The sequence below is a fragment of the Nesoenas mayeri genome (assembly GCF_963082525.1).
Source record: "Nesoenas mayeri genome assembly, chromosome: 18".
NCBI classification, from domain to species: Eukaryota; Metazoa; Chordata; class Aves; order Columbiformes; family Columbidae; genus Nesoenas; species Nesoenas mayeri.
This window is the reverse complement of record NC_137566.1, coordinates 2,126,375-2,154,220: the sequence shown is the minus strand read 5'-3', so window position 1 is coordinate 2,154,220 and position 27,846 is coordinate 2,126,375. Positions and strand designations below refer to the sequence as shown.

General features: G+C 52.6%; 2 protein-coding genes across 2 annotated transcripts; one reads left to right on the top strand and one right to left on the bottom strand.

Annotated features, from left to right (window-relative positions):
- Positions 1-1,978: 1,978 nt before the first annotated feature.
- On the bottom strand, positions 1,979-26,994 carry DPP7 (dipeptidyl peptidase 7; the record flags this gene model as incomplete). The annotated part of the gene is made up of 13 exons (XM_080355727.1): positions 1,979-2,120; positions 2,573-2,643; positions 3,435-3,499; positions 3,801-3,957; positions 4,039-4,157; positions 12,880-12,940; positions 14,100-14,266; positions 15,898-15,979; positions 19,969-20,104; positions 22,230-22,393; positions 23,101-23,240; positions 26,578-26,691; positions 26,931-26,994. The coding sequence occupies 13 exons, from the start codon at positions 26,992-26,994 to the stop codon at positions 1,979-1,981; spliced, it is 1,482 nt and encodes a 493-aa protein (XP_080211853.1).
- On the top strand, positions 5,426-12,069 carry LOC308047435 (kelch-like protein 9; the record flags this gene model as incomplete). The annotated part of the gene is made up of 4 exons (XM_080355930.1): positions 5,426-6,481; positions 7,661-7,913; positions 10,322-10,482; positions 11,656-12,069. The coding sequence occupies 4 exons, from the start codon at positions 5,426-5,428 to the stop codon at positions 12,052-12,054; spliced, it is 1,869 nt and encodes a 622-aa protein (XP_080212056.1). The 3' UTR covers positions 12,055-12,069.
- Positions 26,995-27,846: the final 852 nt, after the last annotated feature.

The following is a 27,846-nucleotide window of genomic DNA, read 5'->3' as shown; positions in this document are numbered from 1 at the left end:
CTAGGGACAGGTGGGACACTTGTGAGTCCTGTTTGGAGCCTCGCAGCCCCGCTGGCGGCGCCGGGACGTCCCGTGCGCGGGAGGGCGGGGAGGCCGGCTGGGCTGAACGGAGCTGGGCTGGAACTCGGGAATGCAAGGGGAATTTCTAACCTCTGGAAGATGGGCAGGTGCTCCGCAGGAATACAAGGATGCTGTGAAGTTGTGCAGGAAGAAAATCAGAAGGGCCAAAGCTCCACTAGAGCTGAGCCTGGCAAGGCTGGAAAAGGGAACAAGAAATGTTGCTATAAATACATCAGCAACAAAAGGAGGGCTAAGGAGAATCTCCATCCCCTGATGGGTGCGGGGGAAACAGAGTGACAGAGAACAAGGCAATGGCTGAGTCTTTAAATGTGAGATCAGTGGTGCTGCAGGTACCCGGGGACAGGGAGCAGAATGAAGCCCCCATAATCCAAGGGGAAATGGTTGGTGACCTGCTACAGAATTTAGACACACAGGAGTCTAAGGGGCCAGATGGGATCCATGCAAGGGTGCTGAGGGAGCTGGCAGAGGTGCTCACCGAGCCACTTTCAGTTGTCTATTGGCAGTCCTGGCTAACTGGGGAGGTCCCAGGAAGTTGGCAAATGTGGCACCCGTCTGCAGGAAGGGCTGGAAGGAGAATCTGCAGAATTCCAGGCCTGTCGGTCTGAGCTCGGTGCTGGGGAAGGTCATGGAACAGATCAACTCGAGTTCCATCCTGAGGCACACACAGCACCACCCAGCGATCAGGCCCAGTCACCATGGGTTTGTGAAAGGCAGGTCCTGCTTGACCAAGCTGATCTCCTCCTACAAGGTGACCCACGCAGTAGATGAGGGAAAGGCTGTGGGTGTTGTGCACTTAGACTTCAGTAAAACCTTTGACACCGCATCCCACAGCATCTCCTGGAGAAGCTGCAGCTCACGGCCTGGATGGTGTATCTGCGATGGATAAAGAACTGGCTGGAGGGACAGGCCCAAAGAGTTGTGGTGAATGGAGACAAATCCAGTTGGCGACTGGTCACGAGTGGTGTTCCCAGGGCTCAGTACTGGGGCCAGTTCTGTTTAGTCTCTTTATCAATGATCTGGATGAGGGGATCGAGTGCACCCTCAGTAAGTTTGCAGATGACACAAGTTGGGTGGGAGTGTTGATCTGCTGGAGGGTGGGAAGGCCATACAGAGGGATCTGGACCAGCTATACCACTGGGCTGAGGCCAATTGTCTGAGGTTCAACAAGGCCAAGTGACAGGTCCTGCACCTGGGTCACAACGACCCCATGAACGCTGAGGCTGGGGAAGAGCGGCTGGAAAGTGCCCGGTGGAAAAGGACCTGGGGGTGTTGGTGACAGAGGCTGAACATGAGCCAGCGTGTGCCCAGGTGGCCAAGAGGCCACCAGCATCCTGGCTGGTACCAGGAAGAGTGCAGCCAGCAGGACCAGGGCAGTGACCATCCCTGTGCTGGGCACTGGGGAGGCCAAACCATGAATCCTGGGGTCAGTTTTGGCCCCTCATGCCAAGAAAGAGCTTGAAGTGCTGGAGCGAGTGGAGAGAAGGGAATGGAGCTGGTGAGGGGCTGGAGCACAAGTGTGATGGAGCGGCTGAGGGACCTGGGGGTTCAGCTGGAGAACAGGAGCTGAGGGGAGACCTTCTGATCTCTGAACTGCCTGAAAGGAGCTTGGAGCCAGGGAGGTCGGGCTCTGCTCCCCAGGAACAAGCGCCAGGAGCAGAGGAAACGGCCTCAAGTTGCGCCAGGGGAGGTTGAGGTTGGATGTGGGAACAATTTCTTCCCCAAAGGGCTGTGGGGCATTGGAACAGGCTGCCCAGGGCAGTGCTGGAGTCACCAGCCCTGGAGGGTTGGACAGACGGACATGAGGTTCTCAGGACATGGGGTAGTGCCAGAGTAGGTTATGGTTGAACTGGACTATCTTGAGGGTCTCTTCCAACCAAAGTGATTCTATGTGTTGTATTCACACCCATCCGCCTGCTGAAGCTCCCCAGTGTTTCTCCGATGTTCTTTCCATCCGTGCGGATTTCACCCAGTGATTGATGATACTCGCTTCGAGCTTGCGCACCTCTGTGACGGACGGGGGGTCAGCTGGATTGTGTCCTCTAGAGAGAGCAGAGCAATGTCAGTGGGAGCGGGCAGTTCTTCATACTCATCCCCTGGAAAACAAGTGACAGCATCGCAGCCCCCAGGAGGTTGGAGGCAGCCTTGGGAGTCCTCAGTGCTCCCTTGCATCAGCGCCTGCTGCCCTCTCTGCTCCGGGCCTGAAGGCTGTTGGCTAATGCCAAGAAATGCTGGACTACTTGACATGACCGATCACTCCAGGCTGCCACACACTGGTGCCAATCCCTGTGCAAGAACATGTTCTAATCAAAGTGCTCAGTAATGAAAGTACTCAGCTTAGTGCTGAGTTCTGCAGAGCCCGCTCCCCTGATGGCTGCAAGAGCGCTGTACGGGGGAAGATGTGCTGCCCGCTCTAGGTATGGCATGTCCTGGTTGTTTGGACTGTGCCCAGCTAAGATCGAACACCAGGGCAGGAGGTTTTGTCAGTACTTACCGCAGATCTAGGTGATGAGCGCCTCCTTTAATGGTCAGCGCAATTAGTGAAGAACTGAGGCTGCTGTTTATCTGGAAGGAGAAGGAGTAAAGACAAACTCTCACCAAGTGGCTGGGCAGAACTGGGCATCAGTTCTTAAAACTGGAAGATGAGCTGGGCAGGACTGAGGGAAAGCTCAGGATCCTTGGTACGGCCGATGTTGTGTGTGTGACTCACAGTCCTAACGAGCCAAATGATCCATCTTCCCCCAAGAGGAAAACTCAGCCTACTCCAGTACAGGCAGTTTGCAGTTAACAGGCTCCTTTGGCTGGTGCACCCTAAGCAGCCCATTCCTCCTGCAGCTGGGGTTGCCAAGCCAGCCTAAAACAAGGTACTTGTGCATTGCAAGCAGGAGCTCAACTAACTCAAAAATCCGGCTCTGGTTCATTTTTGGTTTTAAATTTTAGACTACAGCTCTGCCACCCCTTGCTGAACCTAAACCAAAATCCGCCCCGGTTGGAGGTGCTGCCTGCAGCAGCTGTTTGGTCTCACAGCGTGGAGCGCGGAGGCTGCGAGGAGCACGGGGCTGGCAGCACCGAGCCCACGTCTGCACACAAATACGACAGGTTGTGCTTCAGATCCGGGTGCTGGTTCAGGAGGCTCCTGCTGTGTCTGAACTAGCAAAGCCACCTTTGCTGTGTCAGTGTTCCTGGCTCACGGACTCATTCAAATGTGTCCTGAGGCTCCTGAATGGTTCAGCAGAAAACAACCACTTACAGAGACTCAAAGTGGTGAAGATGAGTCACCAGTGCTGCTTTGAAAGGGAGAGGGGGCGGTGTGTCACCTGGAAAAGCTGCTCGGTGTCAGGAGTGCACGTGCTTACCCCACCTCCAGCCCACGGGTCCAAGTCTCCATTTGAAAAAATAATGTTGCTTGCACTTTTCAGGTCTGAAATTCAGAAAGGTGACGTTTGAGAGGTGCCCTTCCTGCCCATTTACCCAAATCTATTTGGCTACTGCAGCAAACATGGCCAAGAACAGAAAACATGGGAGAATGAATCGAAGTGTTGGCAGTTTCCAGGTTTTCCACTTCTGCTCTAGGAGGCACAGAAGGGCCTGTGTGGCTGCAGCACAAGGCTCTGAGCTGTGCCAGCGCTCGCTGGGCTGTCCTCCTCGAGCTCTGCTGGGCACAGGGGGCATGGCCGGACGGGCACAGGGTGACAGAGGGACGAGCAGACGGCACAACTCACCTCCGCCCCAAAAGTTTATCTGCAGCCAGCGTGCTCGGGGCCTGACGCGCCACCTGCTCCAGCAGTACTGCTCTCGCATGGCCTCTGTGAACGGCATCTCGGGGAACATGTCGGTCACGTTGTTGCTGTTGAAAGTTAAGTTGATCTCGGTGCAAACCTAAGAGAGGTACAAGAACTGTCATGGGGTGTGGGGATAACCAGGGCAGCAGTGAAAGCTGTTGGTGTCTCCAACACGTACCTGGTAGTCCCAGGCCTCGGCGTCTGAGCCGATGCCGCAGCCCGTGGGGTCGGCGCAGGACTGGTACAGCTGGTATATGTCGTAACACTGCGCCGAGCTGGAGGAGTTGTACAGCACCCCTGTGAGGGAGAACAGCACAAAGCCGGTCAGTGCTGCTCACTCACCGATCCCGCACCAGCCTCAGCCAGGACCGAGCCAAGGAGCAGCTGTCACAGAGTCACAGTGTCAGGGGTTGAAGGGCCCTGGAAAGCTCATCCAGTGCAATCCCCCCATGGAGCAGGAACACCCAGATGAGGTTACACAGGAAGGTGTCCAGGCGGGTTGGAATGTCTGCACAGAAGGAGACTCCACAACCCCCCTGGGCAGCCTGGGCCAGGCTCTGCCACCCTCACTGGGAACAAGTTGCTTCTCAAATTTAAGTGGGACTTCCTGTGTTCCAGTTTGCACCCATTGCCCCTTGTCCTGTCACTGGTTGTCACCAGCAGAGCCTGGCTCCATCCTCCTGACACTCCCCCTTTCCATATTGATCCCCAGGAATGAGTCCCCCCTCAGTCTCCTCTTCTCCTGGCAGTGCCGGGGCAGAGCTGGCAGGGGCTGCACCAGTGCTGGTTCACCATCCCAACTTTAAGCCAAAGCTTTTCAATGGCCTCAAGCCCATTGTGTGATCCCCTTTACTTGTGCTGTGTCCACAGCTCAGGACCCGCCCAGTGCTCGCTCACTGCTCTCTGTGCCAAAATCCAATGTCCTTGTGAGAGCCCGAACTTCCAAGCCCAGGTGCACGCAGGAGCCGGGTGTGCACGGCACAGTACATGAACACCCCAAACTGAATGGGCCATGGCTGCTGAGACTTGCCCACCCCCTCCCTGAAAGGAGATGTTGTCTGAATCCATCGCATTTACTCAGAGGGCCAAGGGTGTCACGTCACAGACAGGATTTTGTTTGCCTGTTGATCAGGAAGGGAAAGGCGGCATGTGCGGGCTTGCCCAGATGAAAGAGCTCCTGACCAGCGGGCCCGGCGAAGCATAGCTGGGGAGCTGCTTTTTTGTGCAGATGGGTAGTTACCAGATAGCGAGGAGGAGGAATGTGGCTCTGCGGGGCGTCCGCTGCTGCCAGCGCCACAGCCCACAGGAAAACCCACAGACACCGGGTTTGTGTGACAACCAGCAGCAAGAGCTCCACTTGCAAACTGCCCCTGCGGCTCCGCCACCGAGACGGGTGGAAGCTGCAGCCGCTGCCTTTTGGAGGCTCCGTGGCGGGGGCAGCGCAGCCCCAGCTCCATAAAGCACGAAACCACTGGTTTGGCTGCAGGCGACTGGCCAGGAGATGCACTGAGTGTGCACAGCGGGGAGTCCTGGGGCCGCTCCAGCGCTGCGCACCCGCCAGGGCGATGCTGCTCAGCTCGGCCAGCGCGATGGGGCTCGTGTCGGACACCTACCTGGAGAAACTGCTGGAGGGGCTCGGCAGCCTCCGCTCGCAGAACGCGCTGTGCGACGTGACGCTGGAGGCTGAAGGGGTTTGCTTTCCAGCCCACAAGGTTGTTTTAGCGTCAGCAAGTAATTACTGCAAGATCCTATTTGTTGGAAACTTGACGAGAGCAGGGAGCCTGGACGGCCACGTCCGGCTGAAAGCCGTCAGTGCTGCTGGCCTGAGGAATGTTCTCAACTTCATTTACTCCAACAAACTAGATCTCTCATTGCAGAACATCGAGGAGACTTTCAAAGCCGCAGAAACCCTCCTGGTTCGGGAGGTGATCAAGCTGTGCTTTCGCTTTCTGGAGGGCTGCTTGAACTGTGAGAACTGCACGGATGCTCTTAACATTGCTAAGAAACTCGGCCCAGTGGAGTTGAGACAGAAAGCAATGTGCTATGTAGGGCAGCATTACAAACAGATCCTGGCTGACCCCCAGTGCTTGAAAGACCTGGATCGAGAAACTCTTTGTGAAATTTTAGACAGGACCGACGTGGCGGGATGCAGCGAGCTGGAGCTGCTCAGAGCCGCCGTGGGCTGGCTGCAGCACGACTGCGCACGGCTGCAACACGCGACAGATGTTTTAAGGCGCATAAGGTTCCCTCTCATTCCTTTACAGGATCTGCAGAGCTACGTCCAGGAGGTGCCTCTGATGAGGCTGGGGTCAGGCTGCCACCGGTACCTGCGGGAGGCTCTGAATTACCACTCCCAGCTGTTTGCTCAGCCGGTGCTGCAGACCCCGAGCACGAGCCTCCGCGGCGCTTCCACCGTGCTGCTCGTTGCTGGTGGCAGAACCGCTGACAACGGCGTGTGCAGGGAGATGTGGGCTGCAGACCAGAGCTGCAGCACGTGGCACAAGGTTGGGGAGCTCTGTGTGCCCGTGTACAACCACTGCGTCGCCATCATCAACGACTTTCTCTTCATCATCGGGGGACAGTGTAAATTTGATCCCACTGGAAAGCAGCCGTCAAACGAGGTGAGTCGTGAGAAACCTTCAGCCTTGGAAAAACGGCTGAGTGAGGAAGGGAGGAGGGAGGGAATCGTTCCTCTTGCCCATCACAGATCTCCCACGTCTACAGACTTCCCAGCGCTCTGTGCATTACGGAGCCCTCAGGAACAGAGCTGACAAACTCTCTGGGAAGCAATCAGGTTCTGCTCCGGTGTCACCTCGCTCCTGCTGTAGATTGTCACCCTAATCTGTATGCAGCCTCCACAGTGCTGGTTCAGCCAGGTCCACATCAGTCCATCAACCAATCCCATGAGTGGCACCCCTGTTCCCGGTACTCGCCCAGGGGGCATGTGGCATGGTTAAATCCTACCCTTGCCCTTGGGAACTGCTCCTTCCTTCGTTTTGCCCTTGAAAGGCACATCTGCTTTAGCTCCCAGGACCTTCCCTTTATGCCTGGAGAGTGACAAGACTTGTGCAGGATTTTATGTTTTTCTCTCCCGTGCTCCCAGGGGCTGTTTCAGCATCGCACCCCGTGCGGCCACGTCCCTGCACGCAGCAGCTCTGCCTGCGGCTGGGAGGCGGCTCAGCGGCGCGGGCGATGCTGCGCCGGGCTCAGCACCCACTGCGTGTGGTTCTGCACATGCTGCCCTTGCTCAGGGACCTGGGCTTTCTAACCACAGCTGACAAAGCAAGGCTGGGGAGGTATTTACTGCTGAACAAGACACAATTGGAAGCCCAGCCCGACCAGGGGGGCTGTGCCCCTGCCTTGATGCCGCCAGGAACAGGGGGAGGCAACTCCTGCCCTCCCCTGGGCAAGAGCAGCAGGCGAAGCTCAGTTGCTCTCTTTACTACGGATTCAAACAGTAGCAGAGATGCAAAACGTGCTTGTTGAAATCCCACTGGAACAGTTTTCAGCTGACATGTGCTATTATAGCCGGTGTATGAAACAGGTATTTCACTAAGCCAATGTGTTTTGCCTCCTGCTTGCTGCAAACTGAGAGCACCACCTGTTCCCAGACCCTCCAGACAGGCTGTAACTGAGCATCCAGCTCCACCGGGAGGTACTGCTGGGTCAGCCTGTCCAGGTCTGAATACAAAACCTTCCTCAGCCTGGGGAAAATGCTTATCAATCAGTTCTTGAAGCCACAGGAGACGCAAGCAGGCGCCCTCCTTCTGCTAACTATCACCCGTCTGCCGCCATCCTAGGTTTTCCGATTCGATCCCCGCAACACATCCTGGCTGCAGGTCGCCAGCATGCTGGAGAGGCGGACGCGCTTCCACGCGGGTGTCCTGTCCGATCGCATCTTCGCTGTGGGCGGCGGGACGCTGCTGGGGACCCTCACGCGCACTGTGGAGTGGTACCAGCCCGCGGACAACAAGTGGCAGTTCGCTACTCCTCTCCCCACGCCTATTGCTGATCACGCAGGCACAACCCACAAGGGAATCCTCTATATTTCAGGTGATAGAGCTTGTAGAAAGCAGCATGTTTTCCTACAGGTCTCTGACATCTCAGTGTCACAGTCTAAGCCTGCACCCAGAGCTCCAGTGTCCCTTTCCTGCTGTGTCAGCACAGCCTCCCTGCCCTCCTGAATGGCAGGAATTGTTTTCACAGAATCGACTGGGTTGGAAAAGACCTCAGAGATCACCAAGTCCAACCCTTGGTCCAACTCCAGCCCATTCACTAGATCATGGCACTAAGTGCCATGTCCAATCTCAGTTTCAAAACCTCCAGGGCCGGTGAGTCCAGCACCTCCCTGGGCAGCCATTCCAATGCCTGACCACTCTCTCTGCACAGAATTGCTTTCTAATCTCCAGCCTCAATTTCCCCTGGCAGAGTTGAAGCCCATGGCCCCTTGTCCTATTGCTGATGTCTGGAGAAGAGCCCAATCCCCACCTGGCTGGAACTGCCCTTCAGGTAGTTCTAGAGAGTGCTGAGCTCACCTCTGAGCCTCCTCTTCTCCAGACTAAACAAGCCCAGCTCCCTCAGCCTCTCCCCATAGGGCTTGTGTTCAAGTCACTTCACCAGTCTTCACCAGTTCTTTCCAAGACGCTACAGGTGGCATCACCTGTTTGCCGTCCACATGCCCCTGCTCGCCCTGACCCTGCAATCCTGGCCAAATCCCAAACCTTGGTGGTCTGAAAAGGTACAGTGCAAGCAGGCTGCCACAGCGCTGGGGATGGGATTGAACCTTGGCATTAATCTGAATGTGAGATGTGGGACTAACCCTACTGCGCTGTACAAAAAGAAGTGCAATGCAGGCTCTTACCCACTGAGCCAGCACAGCTCCTGCTGCACGAGGGATCCTCAGTCTTTACAGTGACCATTGGTAGATGGTGCAGGATGTTGAACAATCAAGCTGCATGGGTTTGAACTGCTGTGGGATCTTTAGCTTTTGTAGCTACTAATTTGGACTTGAGAGATAATGTTTGGTTTCTCCTCGGAACAGCACCGTGCTGTTTGTGTTGTTGCCTCTGCACTTCCGAGTCCTGGGCCAGGCTGCCATTGCTGTGGGCTCCCCGATCACAAACCCATCATGACCAGCTGGGGTCACTGTACTGGTCTAGTGCAGGTGAACATCAGTTGCACAGTTGCAATGAAGTTCTGCACTGTCCTCCCGAGGCCCCTCACTAATGTTTATAAATATATAAAGGGGGAGTGTCAGGAGGATGGAGCCAGGCTCTTCTGGTGACAACCAGAGACAGGACAAGGGGCAATGGGTGCAAACTGGAACACAGGAGGTTCCACTTAAATTTGAGAAGAAACTTGTTCGTGGTGAGGGTGGCAGAGCCTGGCCCAGGCTGCCCAGGGGGTTGTGGAGTCTCCTTCTGTGCAGACATTCCAACCCGCCTGGACACCTTCCTGTGTAACCTCATCTGGGTGTTCCTGCTCCATGGGGGGATTGCACTGGATGAGCTTTCCAGGGCCCTTCAACCCCTGACACTCTGGGATTCTGTGACAGCAGCACAGGGTGACACTGCCCAGGGTGAGCCCCATGTGTCCCACAGGGGCAGCGCCCACAGGTAACGGTCCAGATGGGGAATGGCTGAGGCTCAGGGTCAAGTCCCTGCTTGGACCCAGCTGGCCCACAGTGCCAGCCCTCGTTGGTCTCAATTCCTAACAGAGAGCAAGGACAAAATTGCCTCACAGAGCTTCAAACATACCATAGTGATCTAGGCTGGATAACACTAAACCCCTCGGATATAATATCTGACATACCTACAGTGTGCATTTCCTTCTCCACTAGTGAGGTGACTGCAGATGTGGCCTGGCCAGCCTACAGCCCTGCCCAAGCAAACCCAACAGCTCAGAGCGTTCCTTTGGTACGAGATCTAAACACAAGCTCACGCAGACAGTGTCCACACACAGGAAGGGGCAGCTGGAGACGCTTCCCACGGCAGCACCTTCCTTCTGCACGGAGCTTTTCACATTGCACCCCTGAAATACAGGGGTGAGTGCACAGTAGATAACAACAGCACTCACAGGTTGGCTCTGAACAAAGCTCTGAACACTTTTCTTTCAAAGCACCATTTTGTGACTGTGGGTGCTGGAAGCAGATTCCCTGAGTAAAGCTGTTCTGGTTACACCTGAAATACCCCAAGAACTTTACTGAAAAATCTGTTGTGGAAGACTATTCACACAAAGTGCTGGACTGTGTGGGTTTGTTTTTTTTTCCCCTCTTTGAAATACCTATGCAGCTCAGGTTTTAAATTTCACACTGTGTCAGCTCTGCATAATGTGTGAAATTTTAAACCTGAGCTGCTTAGCTGTTTTAAAGAAAAAAATCCAATCAGCTCTGCTGGTGCTTGCAGAACGTTTGGATGTCAGAGGATGATGGACACACTGTCAAACTCCTCCTTTCCTTCCAGGGGGCTTCTCTGGGGGCAAAACCTTACGAGACACTCACAGCTACCTCCCTCGGCTCCGACGCTGGGTTGGCAGCAGCCCCATGGCGTTTGCCCGCTGTGACCATGGGATGGCCGCGGTCAGGGACGGGATCTTCTGCATTGGAGGAAGGACACTGAAAGGAGTAAGTTTGTTTGCTCTTATGATCCCCAATCTGATCTAAAATGGGGTCTCTGTATCGCTAGGCCATGACTGGTTTATTCCAACAGGTTGACCGGTAACTCGATTGTTTTTGGGCTCTCAGTGGACTGGCACAGTCACAAGTCAGGCCAGTTTGCTTATAAAGCATTTCTGTCATTACAGTCACGCACATTAGCAGCTGCCTTGTTGTCACACTCTATCTTCTAGAGCACAAAGGCTGTTCAAAGTGCTTTTTTAAGCAGAGAAAACATATGGTGGAGGCCCAACCTGCTAACACAGGCAAACCCAAGTGTAAAACTGGTCACGTACCTGCCTCAAACACAGTGAGCACCTGATTTCCTTTGTTTGAGCTGAGCGGGGGCAAAACACCAGCAGACGGGAAGAGGAATGAACTGCACTGACGACAGGAGCTTAGACTAAAACCCTTTCCTAAAGGAAAGATAGGCTTAAGTCCTGGAATGCAAATGAAGTCTCTTCAAAGCTGTATTTCCCATCTCTGAAGAGGGAGCGCAGTGCCCAGCCTGCTGGGAGGGGGCCTGACTGCCACTAAAAGACTCACTCGAGAATCCCGTTCCCTGAAGCCAAGAGAACTGAGTTTTCAAAGATCACTCAGTAATTCCCATTTGAAAGCATAAAGACTCCAGGCCTGGCCTGATTTTACGACGACAGGTAGGGTTTCTTTTGATGGAGTGCGGGCACATTGCAGCACTTAACTGCTTGCTGAGGAAGGGATAGAAATCGATAAGGAAAAACTGCACATCAAGGCTGACATCAAATTCCTCCAGGTGACACAAACTCAGTTACTGTCCACAACTCAATGCAATGAGATCGTTTCCTTCATCATGTGTTAAAAGTCTGGACAGCAGGCGGGACTTGGGCTGTTCCAGTTCCCACAGGTCGCTGTGGCTCCTTGCTCAGCTCACTGCTCTGATTTACCAAAAACGCTTCTTTAAGGCCATTTTGGTATTTTGTTCAGTTTCTTTTGAGGCTCTGATTGCTGAGTGTGGATCCAAAATCAGGCACCTTGAGCCCCACGGTATTCAAATCGCTGTTGAGACACTGGTTTCCTTTCTCATGAACCAAGTGAGCCTGATGTGCCAGTGATGCCCACTGAGGGCGCGGTACAGTGGATGAGCACTGCTCTGGTTCTTTGCAGGTGGAGGAATGGATCCACGTCAACGAGATCGAGTATTATTGCCCTGGAAGCAACCAGTGGACAACGCTCACGCTGTCCCCGTTCAGCCGCTGCCAGTTCAGCGTCGCGGCCTTGGGGCCCGTGCTCTGCCTCACGGGGGGCGCGTCGCTGCAGCACATGCAGAAAGCAGACAGCGTGTTCCTGTACGACACGGAGCGGCGGGTTTGGCAGAAAGCCGGTCCCCTGCCCAAGGCTCTGGTGGATCACGCCTCTTGCGTGATTAAACTGTCCCACGGGAACGCGGCTGCGGAGACAGGCAGAGGCACCAAGTGCTCCCCTGAAGGCAGGACAAAGGAATCTGCCCTCAGCTTGTTCATCACAAAGGAACAAGAATCCCACTCTGCCTCAGAAAATAAGTAGGACGTGAATATGTCAAGCGGATCTTACAGCGTTTGCCAAGGTAGTAGTATTTTAACAACTCTCGGAGCTACCGGCCAAACACCTTTAGCAGTGACTTGAACTGGAATGTTCCACTGGGTGCTGTCATGGTGACATGTATAATTTGCAAAAAAAGCATTAGTTCCCAATCCTACTAAGCTGCATTAAACCCATAAGAATTCCTTAAATCAATTTTTTGTCATTCAGAACCTGTTTTTCTGAATAATGACCAATATAGAACTTACTTTTAATGAGTGACTTGAGAGATTTTATGAGGAAGTCCTCAAAAGAGCTTTGGATTCTGTCTCTAATAATTTCCTTACAAACACTGCTGGCTGGCAAATTAAGAACTCACAGAAATAAACATATACAATGTATTTACGTCTGTCTTGCCACTGGTTTAAGACTGTAGGGCACTGTGGTGCCAACCTTGTCCTCAACAAGCAGAGCAGATTTCCTCCAGTGGGTGTGCACTGAATCCGCACTGCTTGAACCAGAGTATGGGCGAACTTCTAGAAAGAAGCAGGTACCTTAGAAGCCCACATCTCACAGACAATAAATGGGCTAAGGGGCTGCAACGGCTGAAAAACCTGGTGAGGGTAAGTTTGGAAAGGTGAAAATGAACCCATGGGCCACCTCAGGACATCCCGGCAGACAAAGCCAATACGGAGCAAAACGTTCCCATGGGAGATGGAGTCGCAGCAGCTCCCAGGACACCCAACCCACCACAGGGCAATGGCTCTGCCTACGGGGGCTTCTGGGATAGAGCGCGTGAGATAAAAGACAAAACTGACACTACTGACTCACCAACAAGAGCAGCCAGGCCTCGGATTGGGTCTGCGTGGGTAAGGATTTGATCACAGCCGACCTGGATGGGACACATAACAAGTAAATTGCAGACAGTTAACAGTCTCGACTCCACAGAAGGGCTAAGCTGGAAGATTCATTCAAATTATCACACATTTTGTGGTTCAGCAACTTTCCAAGGGCCTAATGCAAGAGGTTTTTTTGATTGTCTGTTTGTTTTCCTCCCTTTTAGCAACAAAATACATAGAGACAAGGAGACAGGGCCAGGACAAACAGTTCCCTTACCAAGTTAAGCAGCTGTGGAGAGGCCACAGTGATACACAACAGTTCCTACTTCGTACAGTCAGAACATTTCAATGCCCTTCTCAAGGGAGGGTAGAATAATGATTTCCATCTTACAGGCTGTTAAGCTGCGTGCCCAGTGGAGCCAGGGACAGCAGCTCCCGGCTCCCAGCGCAGCCCGTATGGACTCCTGCACAGGATGCATTTTGCTCTGGGTAGGACTCAAACCATAAATGCCACAAGGCCAGAGGCAGGTCGCGTCCCATCGGCGCGGTGAGCGGCAGCACCAGCCCGACCGCGCTCCAGAGTAGAGAATTGCAACAGCAGCTGCCAATCTGGGTTCAGAGCTGGGACCTCCAAAAGCAGCTGCTGTCTGAGAAATCTTTGTCACCATGAAGAAACAGGTCCCTTCCCACAATTTGCCATCTCCGTCTTTCTTGAAAGTTTACAGGATTTCCAGTCCCACAGCAGCAGACATTTCTCTGCATTATATTCTTCCTAGGCAATACTTAGAAAGCATCCTAATTTTTAGATCTCTAACCCTACCAACTAAGAAAAAGACATTTATGAAATAGTGTTGAGGTGGGCTACAACAAAACTACATTTTTTTAAAATCTATAGGTTTTCAGTGTTTCAAAGCTGAAGTCAACAAGTTTGCACAGGCGTTTGTGCCTAAAGTAAAGGCAGAGCAGGGCAGGAGTGGCTCCAGCAAACTCTCCTGACGAGCCCTGCAGGAATGCACTGCAAACATAGCAGTCACCGTCACAGAGGAGTTTAAAAGGTGTAGATTCACTGTTAGAGTGGAAGTGCTGAACATCCACCACTAACCCCGTGTCGCCATCACCGATGCGTGTCTGGCCGTACCCGGCCTGCGCAGCCCCCACCGAGGTGCACATCTGAAACGGAGACTCGCTCGTGTCCTGGTACTCAGTACTCACCTTCACCGGGTTGGCAGGGAGGTGGCCCATGAAATCGGTTTTGTACGGGTAGTCCATCATGGCCATCATGGTGAAGGCGTTTCTAGCAAACCCAAAAAGTTGGTAAACATCCTCCTTGGTAGAGACCTTATTGCACGTGGACATTTTGCTGCTGATTTCATCATAGGCTGCAAAAGGAAGGAAAACAAAAAGGCACAAACTTCAACAGAGGAAAATAATACCAGGCTTCAGCACCTTGTTTCACTCAGGCATAAGGAGATGCTGTAACACACAGATAAGGTTTCTAGCAGGAAGGACACGTTACATCTGAATTTGCACACACGTGGTTACTCAGGCACAGCTCCCGGTGCAGCCTCAGGGCCTGACGTGGCCCGTGGCCCAGGGGCTGCCCCTCCCAGAGCCACCGACACCCCCCGGTGTGCCCGGAGGAGTCAGCGCCCCCAGAGCGCAGCAGTCCTGCTGGCACAGCAACAAGAGCAGCTCGGTGTCCCGCGGCTGCCTCCCTGCTCCGCTGCGCCCCGCAGGGCCGCGTCCCCAGCCGAGCTCTTGCACAGGAGAGCAGGGTACAGCTCACAGGTCCCAGTGATTCAACAGCTAGAAGAACTGTCAGGAAAACAAAACGAGCTCCCTGGGAAATGGGTGCGTTTGCAGTGAGAATTGCCAAGTAAGAACAGTCCTCACAAAGTCACAAAAAACTCCTGAAACTTCAGGTCAGCTGGAGTCAGGAAATTTATCTTAGAAGAGATTCCTTCAAGCTGCACTCATATGCCTTTGAATTTCTGCTGGGGAAACACACTCCATTTCCATTCCCCACGTCTTGGAGTTGCAGTTCCTGTCTGTCTCGGTGCGACCCTACAAGCTCCCATCACAGCCCGGCTGTCTGTACTTGGAAACACAAGGTCTGGGACCTGCACTCACTTGAGGGCCTAAGCTTTAAATAATCCCACCTTATCCATCCCGTTGCAGACAGTGTGGCCCCAGACGGACCTTGAAGACGTTGGCTATTTAACGGTAACGTATTTCCTGCTTTGACCCAAAGCTAAACGAGGTTTTGGAGCCCTGGCTTCTCTGGGCAATGGCAGGAGCAGCCCCTGCAGCAAGGCAGCCACAGCGGCTGTCGCATCACACAGACCCTGCCCTGCAGCACCACAGCACAAACCAGGCCTGGAGACGGACCACGAACCCACCGCGACGGTTCCAACACCACGCAGGGCTCCCAGGAGATGCTGCAATATCTAGTCTGGCCTACCTGGGAGACACCACAGAGGTTTTCATCGGTCCCTGTCCTTGACATCACCTAAGTGTCCACAGGTGGCGATGAAGGAGACCGTGATGGCTGCTTTGAGACCTACACTGCTTTCCAAATATTTCTCAGATATGTCCAGTGAGCTGAGCCATGCAGCTGTCACAACCACCTGAAGAGTTGTCAATGGTGTGGGTGTTGAGGACAAATATCTGGTGAAACATGAGGCTTTGCCAGCATAAAATGACAGTGGTTTGCACCCGCAGGTGTTTTTGCACTTGTGCAGAAAACGTGGTTTCATTAACACTGTACAAGCTTCCACCGAGATGCATTCATTTTGGTGTCAGTTACTGATTTTAACACTAACTGAAACTGCTCACTAAACGAAAAATCAATCATGCAAGCAGAAAAAGGCAGCCAGGTGGCCATTTGCATTGATTTAGCTGAACCAACTGAAAACCTAGCTGAAGTAAAACCAAACCAGTGTTTCTCCAGACAGCTGGGCCTGCCCGCTGGCTGCCCTTGGGAGGCCGTCTCAGGGCTGGTTCTCCTCACCTCCACGCAGGAACAGATCCTTGATCTGCTGGAAGGCTTTGCGGACAGCTGGGACGCAGCCTGGGCTGGACTTGTCGAAATCCTAAAGGGACAGAAAAGACACAGGATCAGGGTTGCACAGAGATCCGTGTGGAGGTTACACCGGGAAGAACTGCCTGAAGTGCCAGGAGGTGACACAGGTTACTGCCCATGGTCAGGACCTCATCTGCATCTCCAGGAGCAGTGACACCAGCGCTTCTGCCTTGTCCTCCAGGCAACCAGCACGTCCCAGCAGTGACACCAGCGCTGACAACCAGCACGTCCCAGCAGTGACACAGCGCTGACAACCAGCACGTCCCAGCAGTGACACAGCGCTCACAACCAGCAGGTCCCAGCAGTGACACCAGCGCTGACAACCAGCACGTCCCAGCAGCGACACAGCGCTCACAACCAGCACGTCCCAGCAGTGACACCAGCGCTGACAACCAGTGTGTCCCAGCAGTGACACCAGCACTGACAACCAGCGCATCCCAGCAGTGACACCAGCGCTGACAACCAGCGCGTCCCAGCAGTGACACCAGCGCTGACAACCAGTGCATCCCAGCAGTGACACCAGCGCTGACAACCAGCGCGTCCCAGCAGTGACACCAGCACTCACAACCAGTGTGTCCCAGCAGTGACACCAGCGCTCACAACCAGCACAACCCAGCAGTGACACCAGCGCTGACAACCAGCACATCCCAGCAGTGACACCAGCACTCACAACCAGCACGTCCCAGCAGTGACACCAGCGCTGACAACCAGCACGTCCCAGCAGACGCCAGCAGTCTGCACTGCTCACACCAGCAGCAGCTGTGTCACCAGGCCATGGGATGAGCTGGTGGGCACAACGCTCTGCGTTTAGTGCAGCCATTAGACTGAACATGAAGCAGCAAGCAGACACACCAGCCAGGCCATGGGAAGAGCACACCAGGCTGCTACGCCCAAAAGATTTTTTTTTTTTATTTTTATAATTATTATTTTTTATTTTTCAACACACAATAGCGTCCTTCCATCTGCACTCTGCCTGTGGGAAGGAGCTGTGGAGAGGTCAGTTATACACGGAGGGTAGAGAGCTGGCTTGGGAACCTGGACCTGCTTTCCCTAGGCTTGCCGGTGACTGCCAGCTGGCCAAGAAGGCCGTGTCCTTTTTCTTGGGAAAAACATCACTGATCCTGAAAAAGCAGTTACGGTGTATTTGAAGAGCTATGGCTGGTTATGCTGGAGAACAAGTTGCTCCTGTCACTAAGGGGTCTAGCAACCCAAACTGTTTCTCTTCTGTCAGATCACAAGTCAGCTTCAGATCTGCTGGCAACCCATGCTTTCTAATAATAAGAATTATTAGGGCTCTTTTAAGGTTCCTTTGCCTTGCTAGAGCAATGGTTAAGTAACGACAAATCACTAGTTAAGCCTTTTTCTTACAAAGACCCAACCTCTTTACCTGGCCATCCATTTAGGGAGTTCCAGATCTCCTTCTGGATGCACTTACTGATCTTCATCTACTAGTGGCTCTAATTGGAGTGTGGGGATGGATCAGCCTGGGGCAGAGGAGCAGGTCTGCCCTGGCTACTGCAACAGCTGAGCTCCCCGCGAGGCAGCGCTGGGCTGCTGCCCTGCCTGCCCCCCAGGAACCACCACCCCTTCCGTTCTCACCTGCTGAGGAACCACCACCCCTTCCATTCTCACCTGCTGAGGAACCACCACCCACCCCAGTCTCCCCTGCAGACCCAGGACCAGTTCAGTGGAGCTATTGCAGAAGCAGAGGCAGGAGGCATTACAGCCATTCCAAGGAAAGCTGTTCCCCCTCCAGACTGCCAGCTTTACTCCTTTGAATCCCACCTCATCCAGACGTCTGAACTGATCTGAAGGTAATGGCCTGAGCAGCTCCTGCCTTATGGGAAACACCAGCTGGATCGCTAGGCTGAGGCCAATTTTCTGAGGTTCAACAAGGCCAAGTGCCGGGTCCTGCACCTGGGTCACAACAATCCCATGAACGCTGAGGCTGGGGAAGAGCGGCTGGAAAGTGCCCGGTGGAAAAGGACCTGGGGGTGTTGGTGACAGAGGCTGAACATGAGCCAGCGTGTGCCCAGGTGGCCAAGAGGCCACCAGCATCCTGGCTGGTACCAGCACTGGTGTGGCCAGTAGGACTAGGGAAGTGATTGTGTCACTGTACTTGGTGCTGGTGAGGCCAAACCTTGAATCCTGGGGTCAGTTTGGGGCCCCAAATCATAAGAAGGACATTGAAATACTGGAGAGAGTGCAGAGGAGGGAACGGAGCTGGTGAGGGGCTGGAGCACAAGTGCGATGGAGCGGCTGAGGGACCTGGGGGGTTCAGCTGGAGAACAGGAGCTGAGGGGAGACCTTCTGATCTCTGAACTGCCTGAAAGGAGCTTGGAGCCAGGGGGGTCGGGCTCTGCTCCCCAGGAACAAGTGATAGGACAAGAGGAAATGGCCTCAAGTTGTGCCAGGGGAGATTTAGATTGGATATTAGGAAAAAATTCTTCCCAGAAAGGGCTGTGGGGCATTGGAACAGGCTGCCCAGGGCAGTGCTGGAGTCACCTTTCCTGGAGGGGTTTAAAATGCATTTAGACGAGGTTATTAGGGACATGGGTTAGTGCCAGAGTCAGGTTAGGTTATGGTTGGACTCAATGATCCCGAGGGTCTCTTCCAGCTGAAATGATTCTATGATTCTATGTGTTGTATTCACACAGGGGCTTTCTGCCTGCAGCAGGTAGGGCAGCGGGCATATATAACCTGGTCTTACACAAATGCCTTATGCAATATCGGGTTTCTGCCCTTTGCTCACTTGCCCTGTGACCTGGAACCTTATGAAGTGAGCTGGAAAAGGTCAGCAGAAGTCACAGAGAAAGCTGCTTTGAGACAACGCACTGTGACTCAGAGAAGAGAGAGCTCCTGCAATGACTCATGAAGGGTTTGTGTCTTCATTAGTTTTAACAGCTCCCAGGGGTTGTCTCACCAAGAGGAACAACTGAATTCAGATTTATGTGAACACACTGAATGTGGAAGAAACTACTTTGACAACAACACAAAGTGCTTGCTTTCCCAGCACAGAGGTCGCCTCAGCACTGCAGCCAGAGCATATTTTAAAATCAACTGGAAAGGTTTTTTCACGTGTAAAGGTGAAAGCCCTAATTTGAGGGGTGTGTTAACGACTCACAGTATATTCACATCTGAAGCAAGACAGAGCTCTCAGCTGGAAAGGGCTTCTGAGAAGGAATCTGCTTCAACCCGGGAAGCATTCCCACTGCAGGACCCGTTAGACGATTAAGTACTATCACATTTTTTGTTTTAAAACATGTAATTTTAAGATTAGATGTCTTTTATTCTCTTATACAGTTAGAGTTTCTAATGCTATTGTATTTGTTTTCATACGATAGTATCTTCATTACACTTACCGGTAATGCTATCTGTCTTGTAAGTCTCTGCATTGAAATAAGGTTGTCATATATGTAAATAAGAGCTAAAAGACCACAAGTTTCATACACAGGTAGTTCATGCAAAGCCACCGTGTCAGCCCAATCTAGAAACTCGTGTTGAAAAGAAGCAAAACAGACACTATCACAAGATTTCAGTACTACCAGGTAGTACATTTCCTTATAAACCAAGTCAGTTCTAAGCAATATCACCTTCCTCTGGGTATTGACATCAGTGCAAAATACAGCATCTGGGGAGAGAATCTGAAGAATAAGTTACCCAAAGGGGGTTCAGCCAGGCGCAAAGGAAAACTTGCAGGCTATAATACGATCAAGTCACTAGAAATGGGGAAGTGAATCCTTAGTGGTACTGAAATGCCGGAACTGAGTTGCGCTGCTCAACAGATCAGCACCTTTGGGCCCGGTGCCACAGCTACGGCAGAGCTCAGCATCACAGCTGCAGCTGCTGCTGCTGCTGCTGCTTCCAGCTTCCCATTCAGCTGCATTCTCTGCCCAGCACTGACGCTGTGAAGAAATATGTTTAAACACATGGAAAAGGAAAAACACCCATTCTCCTCAAAGGAAAAAAACAATGCTCCTCAAAAGAGATACTACTTACTGCTGTTACGTCTCTGAAGAACTGCGTGGGGTCTCCAAGCCCAGCCACAGACAGCAGAGGGGCACTGGCAGCTAATGCTCCCGACACGATGTTTGGGTACTTCATCCTCATGTAAGCACTCAGCATTCCTCCGTAGCTGCCACAGGAGAGACAAGAGACTTATAAATATTTCCTCTAACAGACACCTTATAACATGGTAACTCGAAAGTTCAGGCCAGCATTCACAGGCTCACCTAACCCAAGGCAACAACAAGTTTATGCATAGCTAGCCGATGCCATCCTCACGTGAAAAGATCCAGTTCTGGGCAGTGGGCAGCAAACAATGTGTTCTTACTGGCCTTTGCTCAAGCCAGCGCCGCTGAGAACACAGCAGCTCTGTTTTCTTCTGCAGCCAAGCACAAATCCTGCCTGAGGATCTAACTCTGCCCCATCCGGAGTGTGCCCTGAGAGCTCCAGCGCAGAACCCAGTGGGGCTCAAGGGAAGCTCTTCAATGCGAGAAGGAGATACGTTTTGCAGACAGGATTATAAAGAGTAGCCAGGCTTTTAGCATAGGGTGCCCGAACACTACAGAACATGCAGCCCTCCCTAGTGCTGCAAAGTGGAAAATATCCCCCAAATAACAGCTGCATAGATGATCAGCACTGGTGGAGGGAAGGGAAGACATTAACATATACCACAAAAAAACCTCAAAGACACCTTGGTGTCACAATGTGCAGGTATATTGAGGGTTGCTAGAAAAAGGCAAAGGGACAAAATTCATTCATATGAACACCTCATTAATATTTATAAATATATAAAGGGTGAGTGTCAGGAGGATGGAGCCAGGCTCATCTTGGTGACAACCAGTGACAGGACAAGGGGCAATGGGTGCAAACTGGAACACAGGAGGTTCCACTTAAATTTGAGAAGAAACTTCTTCCCGGTGAGTGTGCCAGAGCCTGGCCCAGGCTGCCCAGGGGGGTTGTGGAGTCTCCTTCTGTGCAGACATTCCAACCCGCCTGGACACCTTCCTGTGTAACCTCATCTGGGTGTTCCTGCTCCATGGGGGGACTGCACTGGATGAGCTTTCCAGGGCCCTTCCAACCCCTCACATTCTGTGACTGTGATATGCTGATGTTCGTGGAGTTACTCTATGGTCACTCCTGGGGGTGGCAAATGACATCCCCAAAATGCAGGTAACACTCAGTCTGACTTCAAGCTTCCAGGTATTCAAGTCTCCCTCCCCACCACCTCAAGTGGTTGCAGTAAATATCATTTCCATATCACCCACATGTAAAGAAATATGCATTTCTCTAACCCTGGTCTTGGAAACAGGCATTAGCTGAAGCCTATTACAAGTAATTTCATGGTAAAGTTTGGCCAAGTTATAAGCAACAGAAGAGGGCTCTTATTCCTGCCATGGGGAATGCTGTGCTGCTCCGGCACGGCTGTATGGCCGTGTTCTTCACGTGGGTTTAGTGCTGTTTGGGGCTGCTGTGGACTGTATGGTGATTTACACGATGCAGGCTGTCTGAGCTCCTGCCCCAGGACAGCTCCGGCCCTGCTGACACCGCTGCTGGCCCAGCAGCCACGGCACAGACACCCCCGAGATCAACAGGCCCAGCACCAGCACCGTGAGCTGGAAGCTTAATGACAAGTGTCAGCTCCAGTGCTTGTTCGCTCACTGCAGCCCAGGTAGAAGCCCTGCACTCAGTGGAAGCCTTTTAAAGGGAAGCGCTGCTCTGCTGTAAGTGTGGGGAGCCACTCAAGGGACAAGGACATCGCACCAGCGCAGCTCGGAGCTGCAGCACAGCAAGCGCTTTAGGGAAGGATTTCTGCTGGGAAGCCAGGAGCAACCAAGCAGCAGGTTGGAGAGCAGAATTATAAAGAAGCCTGCAAGGAAAATGGGTGGATGTTGCTAAAGAAGCTGTGTTTAGTAAAAAGCTGGGTAGCCCCTGGAAAGAATATTCCACCAATTTTTAGTTCTCTGTATTTCCATTGTAAAATGTTCTTATTGTACAGGAGAAATTTCTCGTTTTCTGAAGATCTGGCTGACATACACTGAAGATGCCCAGAAACATCCAGTCAGTGCTTCCCCAAAGCAATTACAACACTAATTCTTCACGGGAGAGCTGACTGGGACCTGGTGATGAGCTCTGGGGAGCTCAGGCACAGGTGGATCTGCTCTCTATCCCAGAGTGTAAAGCTCAGCCTTTACAACTTGCTTGAGAGCCAAACAGATCTATGAGAACAGAGATGGGAAGGAGCACACAACCCTTACCTGCCTCCAAAAGCAATGACAGGACAGTCCGCAGCACCGTACTGCTGCTTAAGCTCAGTAATTAGCACTGCATAGTCAGCGAGGGCTTGTTCCACGGTGAGCAGACCGGTGTTCTTCGGCTGCATTGACTCAAGTCCAAATGGAAGAGACTTCCCATAGTACCTCTGAAAGGAAAGAGAGATGCTGCAGAAACGCTGCTGTCCAGGTCTGGGTCTTCTCTGTTCTCACTACAGAACTGGGATAAGTGTGCACAAACAGGAACGAAAACAGAACACATGGTGTCCTCCAGTTTGTAACTGAGGAAGTGCCTTGTCTCCTGCGTCTGATAAACAGAGACTTTCAGGTCATACCCTGGAGAGACTGGACACTCCGTGACAAGTTCAGTGGGTGCCAAGTGGGCCCCTGGCATGTGTCTCTCTCATGTGTCTCTCTCCTGAAACCCCCAGCTAGAAAAGGGAGCAGAGTAATCTCTTCATGCATAAGTTATGGAATAGCAGATTTAATAGAGTGGTGTGGGAAAGGTTGCCTTGGGACTTTGCAGGCTAGATAGACTAAATATTATCCAAACAAAATAGCTTTCTAGTCCAGTGTGGAGTTCAAGGCCTGTGGAAACTCCCAACAAAAGTGCTGTTCTAAAGGAAATACACGGTGGTGTAGGTTGCACTGGAACAGCAGTCTGTGTTCTGCACTGCTGGTAGGCATAGGAAAAAACTTCAGAAGCCACGGTTGCGTACAAAGCTGCTACCGTGACAGCAGCTGTACTTCAGCTTCACAGCAAGAGGTGTTAGTATTTTTCCAGACCTACAGAAAGCTGAATTTGGTAATACTGAACATGACAAGACTCTACAGTATGCATGACTAAAATACTCACATGCTCAGCAAAAATTACAAGCGCTTGCTGTTCCTCTGCTAATTCAAATATGAAGTCGGAGTTCTGAGCAAAATTCCAGATGTCACCTTCATTGCCAGTATAGAAAAAGATGGGTCCAAATCCTTTCTTCCAGAACTTTGCTGAGATAATAGACAGAAGAAAGTTAAACCCAAACCCAACCAAGCAAAAAACCCACCACCAAAACAAAACCACACATGATCATGGAACGAGGCTACTTTTGGTGAGGTTGGGCAGGAGCTTAACAAGGAAGAGCACTGCGAACAGGCTCATCCCTAAGACCTGAGCCAGGGCACGAAGGTGTCAGAAAGGCCAGGCAAGAGAAATCTCTCATTTGAGTGGGGTAAATAAGAGCTTCCATGAAATCAGCACATGGCCAGGAAGTTCCACTTCTGCCTTAAAATTGCCTCAAATTCTGCAAGGCATTTGGAAACAGTTGCCCCCCAAAAGAGCAATTTCCTACTTATATACGCTTTTCAGCCCAACTCATCCCAAACCACTTTTCCCACAGAACGGATGTCAGGGAATCGCCTGCATCTCCCTGCTGCCCCTGCTCTGATGTGTAACGCAGAGCTGAGCTGCAGATCACAGATGGCAGAACGGTTTGGGTTGGAAAGGGCCTTCAAAGATCATCCAGCTCAAGCCCCTTCCCACGGGGACACCTTCCCCATGCAGCCTGACTTCAAACGCTTCCACAATGAGGCATGCACAGCTTCTCTGGGCAGTGTCTCACCATCCTCATCATAAAAAATGTCTTCTTTACATCCAGTCCAAATCCACCCTCAGTTTAAAACCATCACCCCTTGTCCTGTCACTACTGGCCTTGGTAAAACATATCTCTCCATCTTTCTCCTTTAAGTCCGGAAAGGTCAGACTGAACACCCCAGCTCTCTCAGCCTGTCCCCAGCAGAGCTGTTCCAGCCTCGGGTCATTCCTGGGGCTCCTCTGGCCCCTCTCCAGTAGGTCCATGTGTGTCCTGTGCTGAGCACCCAGAGCTGGACCAGCACTGCAGGGGGGTCTCACCGAGCGGGGCAGAGGGGCAGATCCCCTAAACCTGCTGCTCACAGGGCTGGGGATGCAGCCCAGGATATGCTGCTGCTATGTTATATATGTAACACACACATATATATTTATCATATGACATAACACATATATATATGATGACATATGATGTGCTTCACCTCCTGATTTGTTTATAACTGAAGGGAAATTGTGCCTGGCAGGACAAGCTGCCCGATGATACGAGCACTTGCTTACCTAACAAATAGTTGCTTTAATGCTTGCTGACTTTAACAAACATTTGATTTTAGCTTATCTTAAACTGCACAGGAATTAAGGGGGATAATAAATAGCTTTGTTCATCAACAGACCCCAGACCATCAGTTAAATGCTGATTTCAACGCATTGCCACATCATCCACAGGGACCCTCCAACAGTGGTTGCCCTATGGACATGTCACACAAGGCTATTGCTATTAACAGAGATATGTGAATTTAATTCTTGGTATTCTCAACACTGACTTGCCAAAGCAGGATCTGGCTTGGAAATAGGTTTGAAACCTTTAGTGAGCAAAACTGCTGCTCCTTGCTAACAAAGATCCTGCCTGTTTTGCATTTGCTCCAGGTACCAGGTAGGAAACTCAAGGGCTGTCTTTACTCTGGCTTTTTGTCTGAAATGCTTCGTGGCTCCTGCAGTAAACAACCATTTGTAGGAGCCAAAACCAAACTATATGGATTGCTTAAAAAGGTGTCTATTTTTATACTGAAATCCTGGGGAACTGCCAGCTAACCTCCAGACAGTCAGATGCCTGGTTGTGAAATAACAGTCTCCTTCAAGTTCCCACTGATAATGTGAAAAGTCTCATATTGCACAAGAAGCAGTAGAGGTGAATGGAACTTCTCACAGGATTTTTGAGCAAGAAATTATTTGCAGACCAGCAGAAATGCGATCTTAATGTTTTGTTTCTCAGAAATATCACTGGGCTCTGCCCAGGACACACAGACAAAACACTTTAAAAAGAAAACAAAAGTCATGAAATGCGGCACAACTAGGTGATCTTGAAGTTCTGTTCAAAAATGGCCACTTAATCAGTGACATTTCAGCCCTGAGCACGCTATCAAAAGCCACCGGTGTTCCCTGTCTCTGGGCTGAACGGATCCAGGAATTCACGCTTGGTGAAACGACTGTGAGTGGGTGCAGAACAAGCTGCAGAGAGCCGGGCGATGTGAAGGGGGACGGCGCGTGTGCAGCCCCGGCCGGGCCGCTCCGCGCTGCTGCTCCTCACAGCTCCAGCCTTGTTGTCTCCCGGGTTCCTCTGAGCAGGCAGGATTGGAAAACACACGACAGTGGCTACTGCAATTGCTGTCTTTCAGGTCACAGGCTGCTCAGCCTCCCCTCCCCTCCCTGTCCGGTGCACAGAAGATAACTAGTTATTTGGCTAGAAAGAAAGGAGGACACTGCCGGCTCCTTGCTGGGCGCCCTCATTGTTCAGCACAGCTTAAGCTATCTAAAGGTGAAGGGCTTTAAATAATGCAAAACACTGACCCAAGAGCAGTTATCTTCACTCCTTAGAATGATGGGTACACAGCGCAATGTTGAGGTCACTATTTGTTTTTCCTGCAGCATTAAGAGCACTGAGCTGCACTTGTAAGAGATGCTGAAGAGAAGCTGCTAAATTAATGTACACTGTGATTAAGTTACAAAAGACGTACCCATCATGAATCAATTGATATGAGATCTATGCTTTCTCACCACCTGCAAAACGAGGGGATATTTTTCAAGTTTTAGATCCTTCTGCATGACAAGAGGGAGACAGAAGATTAAGTGATACATTGTTTAGAAGCAGAGTGCTTAGTTTATATTTAACTAATAATTAATAGATGTATTGTAAGTGAGAAACGAAACAATTACAACTAACATCATTAATTGTTTCTTAGTATAGATGTACTGTATGTCAAAATTTTCAAAAATTGTAATGCATATGTAATAATGATGTGAATATAAACAATGCAAGAGCGTTCAGTCTTGGGGGCACTTATGGAGGATGATCCCCAGAGTTCCCCAGCGCTGATGAAATAAAGAATGCCGCTTAACAGTAGAACTGACTCTGCTGTTCAGTCTATTTCTCCGTGTCAGTGCTGTGGCCACCTGAAGACACACTTGCCCAGAGCCAGCCCTGGTGTGAGCCTCACAGCTGCTGCTTTTAGTGTGTTCTTGCTGCAGAGGTCAGTCCCGCACCCGCGGCCAGAGCGACAGACACACGGGTGACACCGACAGACACACGGGTGACACCGACAGACACACGGGTGACACCGAGCGACAGGCGCTCAGCTCTCCGACTCCTGGCAGCTCCGAGCACGCAGCCCAGCGGGTCTCCGCCCGGGGCAGGAGCGGGTGACACAGGAACGCGACCCGAGCCGCAGCAAGGCCCCGGCACGGCCCTCACAACCCAGCACCCACCTGAGAGCAGGAACCGCTGCGGGAAGGTCTCGCTGCCGTCGGGCTCGAAGCTGAAGTGGTCCCGCACCTGCGGGAAGAACTGCTCCTGCAGGCCGGGCCCCGCCGGCCCGGCAGCTGGAGCGGAACAGTCACCACACGGAAACCGGCAACCGGCCCGGCCCGGCCCGGCCCCGGTAACCGGGCCCGGGGGAGCCCGGGGCACCCGCCCAGCGCTCCCCGGCTGGCTGGGGCTCCCGCCCAGGGAGGCCGGTTCGAGGCCCCGTCGGGGGCCCAGGGAGGCCGGTTGGAGGGTCCCACTCCGGGCGCGGCCCCGGGCGGCCCGTGGCAGGGCCGGGGCGGTTCGGGGCACCCACCGGCAGCGGCCGCCGGCAGCAGCAGCGGCGGGAGGAGCAGCAGCAGCGGCCACCGCGTTCCCATGGCAACTGCCAGCGCGCGGACCGTGCTCCCGCGTGGGAACTCCGGGCAGCTGGTCACATGATCTCCGGAGCAGCGGCAGCACGTGGCGACCTGCCTCCCCGTCACGTGACTACGTAAGCGCCATGTCTACCGGGGCACCGCTGTGTTGCCTGATGTGGCAGCGGACGGGCGGCTCCTCCGCACGGGCCGGACGGCGCCTCCCGGGCCCCTTGCGGGTGCAGGGGGTCGGGGCTGGGTCCGCGTGTCCGTGGGTCCGCGTGTCCGTGGGTCCGCGTGTCCGTGGGTCCGCGGCAGAGCCGGGCGGTGCCCGCGGCTCCTCCCCCTGCCCAGCCCGGCCCGGCCCGGCCCGGTGCGGCGCGGTGCGGTGCGGGACCGGCCCGCCGCGGGGCTGAGGCGGCAGCCGCGGGCTCGGCGCTGTCCCTCGGTACCGCGCTGTCCCGCGGAGCTGCCGGGTGTCCCCGGTTCTCACTGCGGCTTCTGCTCCTCAGACCTCTGCAGCGTTTGCCGCCCGGTGCTCAACGGGCGCGGCCCCTGAAGAGAAGCTGCCGGGTTCCTGTGCACTGTGATCGAGTTACAAAACACGTACCCATCACTAACCAATCGATACGAGATCAATGCTTTCCGACCGCCTGCAAAACGAGGGAATATTTTTCAAGTTTTAGATCCTTCTGCATGACAAGAGGGAGACAAGATGAACACATGGTTTAGAAGTGGAGTGCTTAGTTTATATTTAACTAATAATTAGTAGGTGTATTGTGAGTAAGAAACTAAACAATTATAACTAACACAATTATTTTTAGTATAGATGTATGCCAAAATTTTCAAAAATTGTAATGCATATGTAATAATTAT